A 15,562-nucleotide genomic window follows, 5' to 3' on the forward strand; every position below is an offset into this window, starting at 1 on the left:
GTTGCCCTGCTCTGATACTGTTTTAGCTTGTTCAGCTAGTTGCCTTCTTAGCTCAGCAATTTCAGCTTTCAGCTCTCTAATAACCATGAGATAATTAGAATTTTCTTCCATATTCTCATTTGTTGTTCCTGCATTTCTGATTACAATTTTTTCAAATTCTTTACTCACTCCTGTTATTATTTCCTTAGCTAATGTTTGGATGTTGAACTCGTTGTTTTGTGCTTCGCCCTCTGGAGGACTTTTAGCTGGACTCTTGTCCTGGTTCGAGTCTCCAATATTTTTTCTTGTTGTTTTAACCATTTTATATAAGTTAACAGTTTTTTCAATCCCTGAGTTGGAGTTCAGTGGTGTAAAAGCCTTTTTTTTTCCCCCTGTAGGCTATGGTAGCCTGAGGGCTTTTAAACTATCAATAGGCTTCTTGGCTTAATCAATGACTCCTGACCAAGAGATAAAGCAGGGTGTGGCAGAGATAATCCAGTGGTTATGCAAAGAGACTTTCACAGCCCTTCAGCTATGCCACCGAGGTATAGGTCTTCTCCTGAGTTTCCTGGTTAGATCTCTGTGCCCTGGTGTCCCTCCCTGTTGCTGCTCCAGATTCTGAGGGTAGTAGCAATGGAGACTCAGAGTTGCACTTGGTGAGTCTCTGGGGAGTCCTTTCCTCCCTTCAGCTGTCCCCTTGTTGGTGGAGCAGACTGGAGGTGGTGTCTCCACTGACAAACTGTGGAACTGTTAGCAGTCACTTAATCTCTCCTTAGGCCCCTCTCTCCTCTCTGTCACCAGCCACGCGTGTTTGTACTCACGGGTGATTTACTGGGTTTCTGTGGTCATTCTAGTCCTGTCTTGTTTCGGTCCGGGTGGTCTCCTTTGGTATTCCTAGTTGATCCGGGAGAGGAGAGGAGAGGAGAGGAGAGAAAGCGATCTGCTGCTCGTAGCTCCGCCTCCGGAAGTCGAATCCGCCCTTGTTGTTGTTATTGTTGCCATTGCTGTTGTTGTTGGATAGGACAGAGAAAAATAGAAAGAGGAGAGGAAGACAGAGAGGGGGAGAGAAAGATAGACACCTGCAGACCTGTTTCATCACCCATAAAGCGACCCCCCTGCAGGTGGGGAGGCAGGGACTCCAGCGGGATCCTTGCCAGTCCTTGTGCTTCACATCATGTGTGCTTAACCCATTGTGCTCCCTCCCGACCCCCACATCCCAAATTCTATTAGACTAATATGATTATGTCTATCTAACTGCATCTGAAATTCTGAGATAAACCAGGACCATATGAGGTGAGTGGAGAAACGTCCCAACTAGTAGAGCACTGGGCTCACATATCTGAGCTGCCAAGTTCAGTCCCCAGCAATTTCATGTACCTGAGTGCTCTGACTTCTTTCTCTCCTCTTTCCCATGTGCATCTTTCTCTCACATGTAATCAATAAAATTAAAATATTTCTTTTTAAAAAAATCAATAAGAGGAGAGGTTTGACTATAATTTATGGGCCTTTCTGACTTCTATCCCCAGGTACTGCAGAAGCTGGGAAAGGCTGTAGAAACCAAAGATGAACGGTTTGAACAAAGTGCCAACAACTTCTACCATCAACAGGTAATCTGGAGGGTAGTAAAAATGAACTTGAAAGAACAAAGAAAACATGAGGACTGACAGAGAGACAGAAAAGCAGTGGGCTCTACAATCCAGCAAGCATTCCTGCTAACTCACCCTCCACTTAGGGTGTTCATTCTTCCCTTGGGGACCGTGGAAATGTTCCTGCTCACCTTGGGTTTGGCATCCTACAAGTGTTTCTTTCAGGGATTTCCACCAGGGCATAGTGACATCACCAAGTCCAAATCAACTACTGCCACTTTGGTTTCTGGACTGACTCACTTCCTCCTGGTGCCCCTCTCCTATCCTTGGGCTTTTCTCATCTCAGTGGCCTCATGTTTTCCTTTTTGCCTCTTACCTATCACATCTACCCCACCTAAAACCTTTTGTTCTAAAATGACACCTGTATATCTTTCACTCGTTATTCTCATCAACAAATAAATTCTCATTGAACCTTTGATTTGCACTATCATTATGGGTAGTTGCGAGTGTGTGTGGTAGAGGTGATGGTGATGGTCTTGGTGTCTCATGCATGCATAATTCCACTTCTCTAGTACCAATTTTATCATTCTTCTAGTTTCAGATAATGAAAGAGAAACACTACAACCACTGCTCTGTCATCCATGGCACTCTCCCTCTGATGCTGTGGTGTTCTGTGATGGGTGATTGATTTTATGTGGAAAAAAAAGATATACTTTAAAAAATAAGTTAATAACAGAAGGTTAACTTTTCATATAATATTTGACTTACCTTCTCTGTTGCTGGCACTCGCGTGGGTGGCCTCACAGCAGAGTGAGCCGGGCTGGTCTCTCATGCTAGTGCTAGGAACTACATAGAGACCAGAGGATTATTCAGCTATGAACAAATCCAATTTATTATACAGAAGGCAGGGTTTAAATAGCAGAATGGAACAAAGGACATTTTTCACATGTGACAATAATGATGGGTTTCTAAAGGTCAGAACCTTCATGGTGAAGGATCCAAGGAATGAAGAGAATTGATAAGAGTAGAGGAGAGTTCAGGGATGATTAGTGGTTATTGGGTAAGAGAGTTAATTAACTGAAGGTCTTTAGAAAAACATGCTAATTATAACAGCAAGGGAGAGGTAAACAGAAAAGCAGAATATTGATATATGGAGTATATGTGATCAAAGAACGAGGAAATGGAGTGTGGGCCTTCCTATTATCCTGCTGGCAGGGTAGGGTGATGTAGTATAGTTTGTATATGATCAGAGATGGTGAACTTATAGTGAACTTTAAGCAGGCAACCATTTGGTTTGTAACAAGGGAATGAGTTAAGTGTTAGGGGGTGTAGGTCTTTGTGATGCTTGGGAGACTGACAAGTAGAAACTGAGTCAGGAAAGCTTTTCCCTCCATGTTCGACCCCTGAAAGGGAGAGGCTGACAGGTGGGTTATCTTTTCAGACTTCCATCTTTATGATGGGAGTTCCCTGCTCTTACCATGCTTTCACAATTATCCCACACTCCATGTTCCAGGCATCATGCTTGATGCTTTATACACACTTGTTTCATTCCTACACCAGCCCAGAACTATACAGTTCCCTTTTTTTTTTTTTAACTTGATAGAGACAGGCAGAAATTGACAGGGAAGGGTGTGAGATAAGGAGAGACAGACACCTGCAGCACTGCTTCACCACTTGCAAAGCTTTTCCCCTGCAGGTGGAGACCAGGGGCTTGAATTTGGGTCCTTGTACACTATAACATGTACACTTAATCAAGTGTGCCACCACCTGACCCCCCTATCCCCCTTTTTATAATAGAAGAGAGTTATTAACTTAAATGATCCTCCAGTTACAATGTAATTCTGACACTAAATACCAAGAATTAAGTCAAAGTTCACAGGTTAAATGGCACAGTCCTCACTTTAGATACCAGTGGCAAGCTACAGAATTTCTATGCTACCTCTAAGCTTCCATAATTGACCAGAAGGGATTAAAGAACTGTACTTAGAAGTAAATTTTATTATAAAGTATAAAAATCATGGGGGCTGGGAAGTAGCACAGTGGGTTAAATACACATGACACAAAGTGCAAGGACTGGTGCAAGGATCACATGTAGGCCCCAGCTCCCCACCTATAGGGGGGTCACTTTACAAGCAGTGAAGCAGGTGTCTATCTTTTTCTTCACCTCTCTGTCTTCCTCTCTCTCAGTTTCTCTTTCTCCTATCCACCAACAGCAATAACAGCAACAGAGGCAACAAGGGCAACAAAATGGGAGAAAAATCAGATGCTTCAGATGAAGTCTGAGAAGATCCCATATAGGAAGCTCCTTTTTAATTTTTTTTATTTATTTAAAAAAGGAGACATTAACAAAACCATAGGATAAGAAAGGTACAACTCCACACAGTTCCCACCACCAGAACTCCATATCCCATCCCCTCTCCTGATAGCTTTCCTATTTTTTTTATTATTATTTTTAAAAGGAGACATTAACAAAACCATAGTATAGGAGGGGTACAGCTCCACACAGTTCCCACCACCAGATCTCTATATCCCATCCCCTCCTCTGATAGCTTTCCCATTCTTTATCCCTCTGGGAGTATGGACCCAAGGTTCCTTTTTTAATCAATTAATTAGATAGGACAAAGAGAAATTGAGGGGGAGATAGAGAAGGAGAGAGACACCCACATCACTGTTTCACTACTTGTGAAACTTCTTCCCTACAGATGGGGGCTGGGGACTAAAGCCTGAGTACTCTCTCATGGTAATATGTGCACTCAACCAAGTACACCACTGCCTAACCTTGGGAAGCTTCTTTATCTCTAGATTATGTCATCCTTCCAGGGTGATATGACACATGTAATGTTACCAACCAGGAAACTGAACTGAATTGAACTTCATGTGTCCAGAGTAATTATTGTGAATTTATTAATTAGTCATGATTTAATTTGATCACTAGCTCCGTACCCCTCCTTCTGATGAAGTTAGACCATTATAACTTGTCTCAAATCCCCAACCCTCACCTGACTCATCTTTCCAGTAAAACCAGCCAACATCCTGAGTCATTTGTTTAGCATAAACTCAGGTATATGGTCTGAGATACCCATCACGAGTAACCAAAGACACTCCACAGGAAATCCCAAGGATTTAGAGATTATTTCCCAGAGAATAGGACAGAGTCCATCCAAATTCTCTACTGTATGATATCAGTTAATTACATGGAAAATAACTATTGAGAATTACAGTATTACAAAGATTAACTATATAATTCAGTAGTAGACTTTGTATCAGAATCATTTGGAAAGTATTTTTTATTTATTTTATTTGTATTTATTTATTTTGCCTTCAGGGTTATTACTGGGGCTTGGTGCCTGCAGTACGAATCCACTGCTCCTGGAGGCTATTTTTTTCCTCTTTATTGCCCTTGTTTATATTCATTGTTGTTATTACTGTTGTTGTTGTTGTTGCTGTCATTGTTGTTGGGTAGGACAGAGAGAAATTGAGAGAGGAGGGGAAAACAGACAGGGGAGAGAAAAATAGACACCGGCAGACCTGTTTCACCAACTGTGAAGTGACTCTCCTGCAGGTGGGGGCCGGAGGCTCAAACTGGGATCCCTGTGCTGTTCCTTGCACTTAGCACCATATGCATTTAACCCACTGCACTACCACCTGACCCCCGGGAAGTATTTTTAAATGCAAAACCTTGGTAGTAGATTCAAGGAAACTGTACACTTAAACTTGTTTTAATAAGTTTCAAATACAGAAAAAATATTTTATATATTTTATTTTATTTATTTATTTATCATTTATTTTACCTTTTGTTGCCCTTGTTTTTTATTGTTGTAGTTATTATTGCTGTTATTGTTGTCATTGTTGTTGGATAGGACAGAGAGAAATGGAGAGAGGAGGGGAAGACAGAGAGGGGGAGAGAAAGACAGACACCTACAGACCTGCTTCACTGCTTGTGAAGCAACTCCCCTGCATGTAGGGAGCCAGGGGGCTCAAACCTGGATACTTACACCGGTCCTTGTACTTCACGCCATGTGCGCTTAACCCACTGCACTACCACCCGACTCCCATTATTTTATATTTTAAAAGTAATTTATGAAAAATCATTCTAGTATTGTCATAGTCTATACAATATTCTTAGTAGTTACATCACCAAAAATATACCTCTCAAACTTTAAAATTACCAAATATTATTTGTGATCTTACTTTTTTTTGAAGCAACCTTGGTTTACAAGATTTTTAATTATTTAATATTTATTCCCTTTTGTTGCCCTATTGTTGTAGCTATTGTTGTTGTTGTTGGATAGGACAGAGAGAAATGGAGAGAGATGGGGAGACAGAGAGGAGGAGAGAAAGACAGACACCTGCAGACCTGCTTCACCACTTGTGAAGCGACTCCCCTGCAGGTGGGGAGCCGGGGGCTCAAACTGGGATCCTTATACCGGTCCTTGAACTTTTCGCCATGTGCGTTTAACCCGCTGCGCTACTGCCTGATTCCCCACAAGATTGTAATTTTTTAATTGGGGTGATTAGTGGTTCATAGTAAGTACAGTTGTTGGTACATGTGTAAAATTTCTCAGATTTTACAGAAATAATTTTTAAAGATTTTTCATTTATTAATTTATGAGAGAGAGAGCCACAGAGAGTGAGAGAACATGCACAAGCCTCTCTCAGGCACATTCCATCCCAAGAATCAAACTTGTTTGAAAGCCCAGACTTTTATTCACTGTACCACCTCCCAGGCCACAGTAAACTAGTTTCTGAAAATGCCACATGATCTGGGAGGTGGTGCAGTGGATAAAGCAATGGACCTTCAAGCTTGAAGTCCTGAGTTCAGTCCCAGGCAGTGCACATATCTAAGTGATGTCTGGGTCTTTTTCTCCCTTTTCTCCTATCTCTGTCATGAACAAATAAAATAAATTCTTTAACATAAATAAATGGGGAGAGAGCATAATGATTATGCAGACAGATCTCCATGCTTGAGGTTCTGAGGTCCCAGTTTCAATGCCATGCCCCACCATAAGCCAGAGCTGAGCAGTGCTCTTGTTAGAAAAATATAAAATAAAATAAACAGAACATGGAATGCCTCATGAATTTGCATGTCTGTCTTGCACAAGAGTCATGCTAATCCTCTTGTTTAATTTTGGTGTGTGTAGTCAATGTGAACATAAAAATTTTAAATATAAACAAATATAGTAAAATTCATATAATAAATTCACATAGGGGTCAGGCAGTGGTGCACCTGGCTGAGTACACATGTTACAATGCACAAGGATCCAGGTTCAAAGCCCCGGCCCCCACCTACAGGGGGAGAGATTCACAAGTGGTGAAGCAGGGCTGCCAATGTCTCTCTCTTCCTCTCTCCCTCTCTATCTCCCCTTCCCACTGTATTTCTCTCTGTCTCTATCCAATGATTAAAAAAAATTAATGAATTCACACAAATCCATCATTCCATTTCAATAATTTATCAACTCCTGTGAATCTTGTTTCATTCACGCCTCAACATATTTTGCTTTATACTTGATTATTTGAAGAAAATTCTAGAGATCGTATCTTCATAAAACTTTCATTATCAGTCTCTAAAGATGAATATGCACACATATATCTGCATACATGTATATTGGCTTGTCAGAAAAGTCATGACATATTTTAGTGTTTTATTTTCTGTAAAAGTGTGTTTTCTGACAACTCAACACACACATATATACATACATACACAATCACAGAGGTTTAGGTGATAGATCACCCAACAGATCACACACTTTGCCATATAAGAGGACCCAAGTTCAAACCCCCAGCACCACATGAGAGCACCATGCACAGCACTAGGGGAAGCTTCATAACAATGAAACAATGTGTTGTGTGGTGTCTCACCTTCTCTGTTTCTCTAGCTCTCCTCTCTGTCTCTGGTATGTTGTACCATTGAGCTATATTTCCAGCCCTAGCAATAATTTTTTTTTTCATGAGAGAGATAGAGGCCAGAGCATTTCTTAGTTCTGGCATATGCAGTGCAAGGGATGAAATCTGGGATTATATACATGCAAGCCGTGTGTTCTACTAATAAGATCTCTCCCTGGTCCAGTATTATCTTCCTCTTCCCCTTTCCTCTCTCCTTCTTCCTCTTTTTTTTTTTTTAATCGGATCACTGCTCAGTTCTGACTTATGGTAATGTCACAGATTATACCTAGGACTTCCTGTGCCTCAGGCATAAAAGATTATACTATCTCCCCAACCCTAATTGTTTTTGTCTTTTTTTTTTTGCCACCAGGGTTATCAGTGGGGCTTGGTACAAGCACCACAAATCCACTGCACCCAGCAGCCATTTTTTCCTTTTTTTTTCCCTTTTATTGTATAGAACAGAGAGAAATTGAAAGGGGAGGGGGAGACAGAGAGGGAGAAAGATAGACACCTGCAGACATGTTTCACCACTCATGAAGTTGCCCCCCAGCAGGTGGGGAGTGGGGGCTGGAACCTGAGTTATATATATGGTTAACTGGGTATGCCACTGCCTGACCCCCATAAGTTCTTAATAATAAAGAAAAATTCAGTCAGAATTCATAATATTAATTGTATCATAGTTTTTGTTTTTAATATCTTTATTAATTTGTTGGATAGAGATTGCCAGGAATTGAGAGGAATGGGGTTGTAGAGAGGGAGAAAGACAGAGAGACACCTGCAGCACTGCTTCACCACTTGTGAAGCTTTCCCCTGCAGGTGGGGACTAGGAACTTAAACCTGTGTCCTAGGGAGTTAGGTGGTAGCGCAGTGGGTTAAGCACATGTAGCACAAAGTGCAAGAACCAGTGTAAAGATCCCGGTTAGAGCCCCCGGCTCCCCACCTGCAGGAAAGCCTGCAAGGTGTCTTATCTTTCTCTCCCTCTCTCTGTCTTCCCCTCCTCTCTCCATTTTTTTCTGTCCTATTCAACAATGATGACATCAATAACAACAACAACTACTACTACTACTACAATAAAAAACAACAAGGCAACAAAAGGGAATAAATAAATATTTTTTAAAATCTTTAAAAAAAAAAAAACCTGTGTCCTTGCTCATTGTAATATAAGCACTCAACCAGGTGCGCCACCACCCGAATCTCAGGGGTATTGGTTAACTTGTTCCTCTGTCTCTGCTGTAAGTTGATAGTAGTTTTAGTGACTTCACAAGATAGACTTGGTTTTATTTGTTTCAATAGCAAGAATGCTTATTGTTACTATGGATGTTACATTCTTTTCATCAGGAGACATATAGTATCTTGTTGTCTCCTTTTTGTGTATGATACTAACAGCCAGAGGTAAACTAGGGAATTAATTCCCTTATATTAAGTTTTCTAAGTAGCAGGTAGCCTGAGAACAGCATTTGGCAAGCACTGAGATCTAACTTGTTCAAGGAGGAATAGGATCTGCTTAAGAGGGAAGTAATTTAATCAAGGTAACAGTATAAATCAAGAGTTGTAGAGTTAGGATTCAGACTTTCACTGTACCTCACTAAAAGGCCTCACAGAGCCTCTTCTTAATTCTTGTTACCTTTCTACTTCAAAGTCCAGCATGAAAAGAACAGGTTTCTGACTTATAGCCTACTCTGTCCCTTAGTCCTTTCTCTCCCTCTCTGCCTTTGAGGATCAATATTCCAAAACAGAAATGAAGGTAAAAAGGGTAAGAGATGAAGGAAAAGGATCTGATGAGATAATCCCCTCAGAACTCTCTCTACAAACCCACATCAGGAGGGAAATGTATTTGAGGAATGAAGTTCAAATTCCCACTATCCACCTGCAGGAGGATGTTTCATAAGCAGTGAAGCAGGTCTGCAAGAGTCTATTTTCCTCTCCCCCTATCTTCCGTACCCTCTCAATTTCTCTGTGTCCTGTCAAATAAAAGTAGAAGGGGGGAAAAAATGGCCACCAGGAGCAATGGATTCATAGTCAAGGCAATGAGTCCAAGTGATAACCCTGGTGGCAAAAGAAGAAGGAGAAGGAGGAGAATAAGAAGTAGAGTCAGAGGGCCAGGAAGATATGAAGCAGTATAACACCAGCCTTTCATATCCAAGGCTCCAGAGATTCAGCTTTCGATCCCCAGCACTACTGCAGCAGTGCTTTGGCATGTTTCTGTCTCTGTCTCTCTGATATTAAAGTAAATTAATATATTTTCTTTTTTTAAAGAATTTATTTATTCATGAGAAAGATAGGAGGAGAGAAAGAACCAGACATCACTCTGGTACATGTGCTGCCAGGGATCGAACTCAGGACCTCATGGTTGAGAATCCAATGCTTTATCCACTGAACCACGTCCTGGACCACTTACGTTTTTTTTTTTTAATTTATTTATTCCCTTTTTTTGCCCTTGCTTTATTGTTGTGGTTATTATTGTTGTTCTTGATGTCGTCATTGTTGGATAGGATAGAGAGAAATGGAGAGAGGAGGGGAAGACAGAGAGGGGGAACAAAAGACACCTGCAGACCTGCTTCACCTCTTGTGAAGCAACTCCTCTGCAAGTGGGGAGCCAGTGGCTCGAACTGGGATCCTTTCGCTGGTCCTTGTGCTTTGCACCATCTGTGCTTAACCCACTATGCTACCTCCCAACTCCCTAGTTTTTCTTTTTTAATGAAGTGAAACAGCCCATGAAGTGGTCACAGTAACTAAATCAAGCATGAGGTTCCAAGTCACAAGTGCCAGAATGACGTTCTGTTTCATTCTTTCTCCCTCACTACCTTCCTCTCTTGCACTAGTAAATAAATCTCTTTTTAAAATGAAGAAAACTGAAGTAGAATTAGCTTAGAAATATGAAAAACTGGGGCTGGGTGGTGGCACACCTGCTTGAGCGCACATTACAATGCGCAAGGACCCAGGTTCGAGTCCCTGGTCTCCACCTGTAGGAGGAAAGCTACTCGAGTGGTGAAGCAGTGCTGCAGGTGTCTCTCTTCCTCTCTATCCAACCCTTACCCTTCTATTTCTGGCTGCCCCTATCCAATAAATAAAGATAATAAAAACTATTAAAAACATCACTAAGCCACTTTAAAAAAAATAAATATGAAAAACTAGGAGTCAGGCAGTAGCACAGCGGATTAAGTGCACTTGGCGGAAAGTGCGAGGACCGGCATAAGGATCCCGGTTCAAGCCCCCAGCTCCCCACCTGCAGGGTAGTCACTTCACAAGCGGTGAAGCAAGTCTGCAGGTGTATCTTTCTCTCTCCCTCTCTGTCTTCCTTTCCTCTCTCTCCTCTCTCTGTCCTATCCAGTGACGATGACATCAGTAACAACTATAACAATAAAATAACAAGAGCAATAAAAGGGAATAAATAAATAAATATTCAGAAAAAAAGATATATGGAAAACTGTCCTAAGTGAGAGAATAGCACAGCTACCCTAGCAAACCTGTGTTAGAACATGCTTGAAAACACCTTTCTTGGTAAGTTAAATAAGCATGTCATGGGTGTCTACTGCACACCAGGCACCATGTACATGCTGGAGCTTAAATAGAAATAGGGAAATAGTGATTCAGGAGGTGGCACACTGGCTAAGGCACTGGACTGTCAAGCATGAGGTCCTGAGTTCAATCCCTGGCAGCACATGTACCAGAGTACTGTAGGCTCTCAAAGCTTAAGGAGAAAAACAATGACAATATAATTAGATATAAGTCTTAGATAAACAAGAAGGTCAAGAAAACTGAAGGTGAAGTATTCCAGAAGCTATACCGGCTGGACATGTGCCCTCTCACTGTCTAAGGTCAGCTTGTAGGTAACTTTTTTTAAGATTATTTATTTTGTTTTGTTATGTTTTGTTTTGTTTTAATGAAAGACACCAGACCACTGCTCAGTTTTGGTTTATGGTGGTTTAGGGACTTGAACTCAAGAATAAAAGTCTGGTGCACTGTATCCCCCATCCATCTAACTTTTTTTTTTTTTTGTAATGGTGCTTTGTAACTCCAGGCTGACTTTTTCAAATAGACACAGAATGGCACAGGGGAAGAAACCACGGCACTGAAGCTTCTTTCAGTGCTGTGGAGACTGGAAGCTTAAACTTAGGTTGCATACATAGCAAAACAAGCATATAACTTAAGAATTTTTTTGTAAGTAAAATAAATACTACCTTGTTGTGCGCGGGCCGCGGAGAAGAGAGAGAGGGGGTCCAGAGCAAAGAGGAAACACAAATCTTTATTTGCGCTGGCACCTCAGAGTTGGGAGCTAGAGAGGCAGGTTGGGCCACATGGAGGTAGCGAAAATGGCCTCCTCACGCAGTAACCTTTCCTGCATCTGAACACCAGAGTGAAGTGCTGGCAAGAGAGCGAGGTGCGGAAGAAGAAGGGCTTTTATAGGAGTAGCTTTCGTGAGAATGGGAAGGGGGAGGAGTAACCATAGCACTCCAGGATAGGATAGGATAATAACTCTTGTGAGAATGGGAGGGGGGAGGAGTGACCAAAGCACTCCAAATATCGCGGGGATATAGACAATGCCCTGAGGGCACAACATGGCTGAACAGGCACTCCGAGAATGTCCCAATTCTCGCAGGAACTAGCAGTAGCCCGAGGGGACAACATGGCAGATGTGACTGCATCTGCACAATTTCCCAGCATCTCCCCCTTTCCTTTTATCTAATGCCCAGGGCAACAGTGTGTAAAGTCTATGAACTACTCAGGTTCAGTCTATGAAAAACCAGCAACGTGAAGGGAAGGAAGCTGCTGTAAAATTGTCTAAAGTGTCCAAAGGGTATACCAGCAAGTCCAATAGAAGTCTCAGTCCAAAGTAGGCGACTAGGGGAAGAAATGGCAGGGGATGAAATGCTGCATGAGGAAGGTCAGCCTCTGGAATTCCGCTTTTCTGTAGATTGTGAGCTGGAACCGCCAAAACGTGACAGGCAAAGCAGAAACAGGAAAGGCAGACAGACAGTAAAAAAGTTCTGTCCTTGGAGTCTGTGAATCAGGTTCTTCAGATCGCGTCAGGTGACATCTAGGGGTTCGGGGGGGTGTGCCACTGTAGTCGTGCCATCTAGTCGTGATGTCAGGGTGTGCAGGAGTCCAGATGGTTTTTTCCGGGATTCCTGTGGAAGAAACACAAACAGTCTGCTTCTCGTGGTTAGCAGGGCATCTAATTTGAATGCTTTATAGAAAAAGAGGTTTAGTGCCTTAGCCAACTGAGTATTGGGGGATGTATCTTTCCTATTCATTTATTATTATATATTCATGGGGAAAAAGAACTTCTCTTTTAACAAAGACTCTAAGGTGTAGGGAGGCAGGAACTATCTTATCCCTTTTTTTTTTTTTTTTTTGGTATCTTGCCTTTTGTTGCCCTAGTTGTTTTATTGTTGTAATTATATTGTTGTTATTGCTGATATTGTGGTTGTTGGATAGAACAGAAAGAAATGGAGAGAGGAGGGGAAGACGGGGAGAGAAAGACACCTGTAGACCTGCTTCACCGCCCGTGAAGTGATTCCCCTGCAGGTGAGGAGCCGGAGGCTCAAACTGGGATCCTCAAGCCAGTTCTTGCACTTAGCGCCACCTGCGCTAAACCCGCTGCACCACTGCCCGATTCCCAGTACTACCTTTTAACATAAACTCTATGGCCATGCCAATAGCAACCTTGAGGGCACATGTGGCTCCCCACATGTCCCCCTGTCTTATATCATGTTTTGATGTTTGGCGGACTTTGTTTTGTGGCAGGGTGGACTGTGCCTGTCTTAGGTTGGGGATCAGCCTTCCATCTTACCCGTCATTGGAACACCTGGTCATTTTTGCCCAGTAGTACCAGGTGCCCTGTCTTAGGTTGACTGGATAGCACTAGTTTCCTCTTACCCGTCATTGGCTAGCCAGCCCTCTACATGGTGGACGTTCTGATGGAGGGGGGCAAATCCTCCACAGCAACTCAATATTCTGCCATGTCCAGCCTATGATAGTGAGTTTGTATAGGTTGCATCTTTATGGCATCAATCTGTTGCTACAAAAAGACCATGAGCTTGTTAAGAATTATAGGACCATGGTCTGGGAGGTGTCACAGTGGATAAGGCGTTAGACTCTCAAGCATGAGGTCCCAGGTTCGATCCCTGGCAGCACATGTACCAGAAAGATATATGGTTCTTTCTCTTTCCTCTTCTCTTATTAATAAATAAATTAACATGTTGAAAAAAAAGAATTATAGGACCTATTGTGAGTAGAAGAAGTAAAACAAGCTAGGGTCCCACAACTAAGGGTAGACAGGTAAGGAAGGGGGAATGTATCCATTGGTATGAAGAAGTGGGATCATATCTTAAGTCTAAGGGAAGCAGTCAGTGGATGTGATGTCCAGGGGAACAGCCATTTGTCTTTGGGGGTAGTAAAGGATGTCCGTGGCATGGGTGATGTTATAAAGGGAAACATCTTTAAATTATTGGCTGACAAAGGCAGGCCTATGGTGGCAAGACAAGATACACCAGTTAAGTGTACAAGAATATGTGAATGTTGTTAATTCACATAGGTTGGATATGGAGGAACTTCTTACAGTTTAATACCTTACCATATGAACAGATGATTCCTCATATGAAGGCTTGATAGCTGTAATCACTTACTTGTGAAAAAAAAAATAAAACTTGTAACAAGTTAGAGGTTTACTATAATTGACTTTGGACTATAAACAGACTCAGGTTACTTAGAGAGTTAACACATGTTAGTGACAATGGTTTTAACATTTAGAGTACTCTGAGCAGATGGGTCATACAAAAATTTTTGGTCATTCAACACACTCACTCACAAAACACAACTGGCCAGTCATAACATAAGACATTCAGGGAAGGGGTAGGAGAGAGGGCTCTGTGAGCCAACTTTTGTAGGTTCTGCCATGTCATATTATGGGTCCTGGGATGTATCCTGCAGCTAGTCCTCTTGTATTTCTTGTTCTTCAGGGATAACAGTGCCATCATGAGGGTATTGTCGGACATGGCGGGCAGGAACCCAGACAGGTTTAGAGTAATTATGTGGGAAAATGCATGCAAAACCTCTTCCCATGGTCAATAGAGGGTCAGGCCCTTTCCAGATTTTATCGAGTGGGTCTTTCCATTTGACCTTAATAGATGGGAGAGTAGATGGTGTTTGCCAGTGAAGAATAATAGGAGGTAAGTCCGAGTTATTGTAAATATTAAAGAGATTTAACGTAGTTAAGGCTTTTGCTAGCTGGATATTGGGGGGGTACATTCCTCCTTTATCTTTATTTAATTGAGCCTTAAGGGTTTGATGGGCCCTCTCAACAATGTCTTGTCCCTGTGGATTATAGGGAATGCCTGTGATATGAGTAATGTTCCAGAGGGAACAAAAATCTTTAAATTGCTGGTAAACACAGGTTCATTGTCAGTTTTCAGTTGAAGAGGTAAGCCCATCACAGCAAAACAGGAGAGCATATGGCTTATAAGCTTTTTAGAGCTTTCTCCTGTCTGAGCTGTTGCCCACATAAATTTAGAAAAAGTATCAATTGAGACAAACACATATTTTTGTTTGTCAAAGTTTGGTATGTGGGTGACATCAATTTGCCAAATAGCATTAGCTTTTAAGCCTGGGGGTTAACACCAAGAGTCTGAATAGCAGGTGTTTTTATGAGACTTGCACAGGAAGAGCATGTAGCTAGGATGTGTTTTAACTGTGGTAAAGGAACATCAGGAAATCGAGCTCGAAGGCCTTTAAGATTAACATGGGTTAGAGAATGAAAGTCAGCAGGATCAGAGACAGAGACTAGGAGAGCTCCTGTGGAGGCAAAGCGGTCAGCTACAGCATTCCCTTCGGACAGGGAACCAGGAAGAGGGCTGTGGGAATGAAGGTGCTGAATATATAGTGGTTGGGTTCGAGAAGAGAGCATAGAGGCGATTTGAATCAAGAGAGGGGAAAGTGGGTTGTCATCAATTTTCACATAAGAACGAGCAAGCCATGGAAGTAAGTTAACAGTATACACAATGTCAGAAAAAAGGTTGAAGGATTCTGGTACAGCTTTTAATGCAAGGAAAACAGCATAAAGTTCTTTGTACTGAGGGGAATTCTCAGGAAGCTCAGTAAAGAGAGGTTTAGGG

At 42.0% G+C, this 15,562-nt stretch overlaps 1 protein-coding gene and 1 long non-coding RNA gene across 5 annotated transcripts in view; one reads left to right on the forward strand and one right to left on the reverse strand.

The window, feature by feature from the left end:
- LOC132539519 (uncharacterized) overlaps positions 1 to 2,416 on the reverse strand; it is an 85,366-nt gene extending 82,950 nt beyond the window's left edge. For all 4 annotated transcript variants that reach the window (XR_009550858.1, XR_009550857.1, XR_009550856.1 and 1 more), the window contains exon 1: positions 2,334 to 2,416. This is a non-coding gene — a long non-coding RNA (uncharacterized LOC132539519). The remainder of the gene's footprint in view (positions 1 to 2,333) is intronic.
- Positions 1 to 15,562, forward strand: part of BIN2 (bridging integrator 2) — a 67,005-nt gene that overhangs the window by 17,770 nt on the left and 33,673 nt on the right. Inside the window, exon 2 of the mRNA XM_060195360.1 lies at positions 1,506 to 1,586. Coding sequence (XP_060051343.1) covers positions 1,506 to 1,586 — 81 coding nt within the window. The remainder of the gene's footprint in view (positions 1 to 1,505; positions 1,587 to 15,562) is intronic.

Source organism: Erinaceus europaeus, chromosome 7, assembly GCF_950295315.1.
Source record: "Erinaceus europaeus chromosome 7, mEriEur2.1, whole genome shotgun sequence".
Taxonomy (NCBI): domain Eukaryota; kingdom Metazoa; phylum Chordata; class Mammalia; order Eulipotyphla; family Erinaceidae; genus Erinaceus; species Erinaceus europaeus.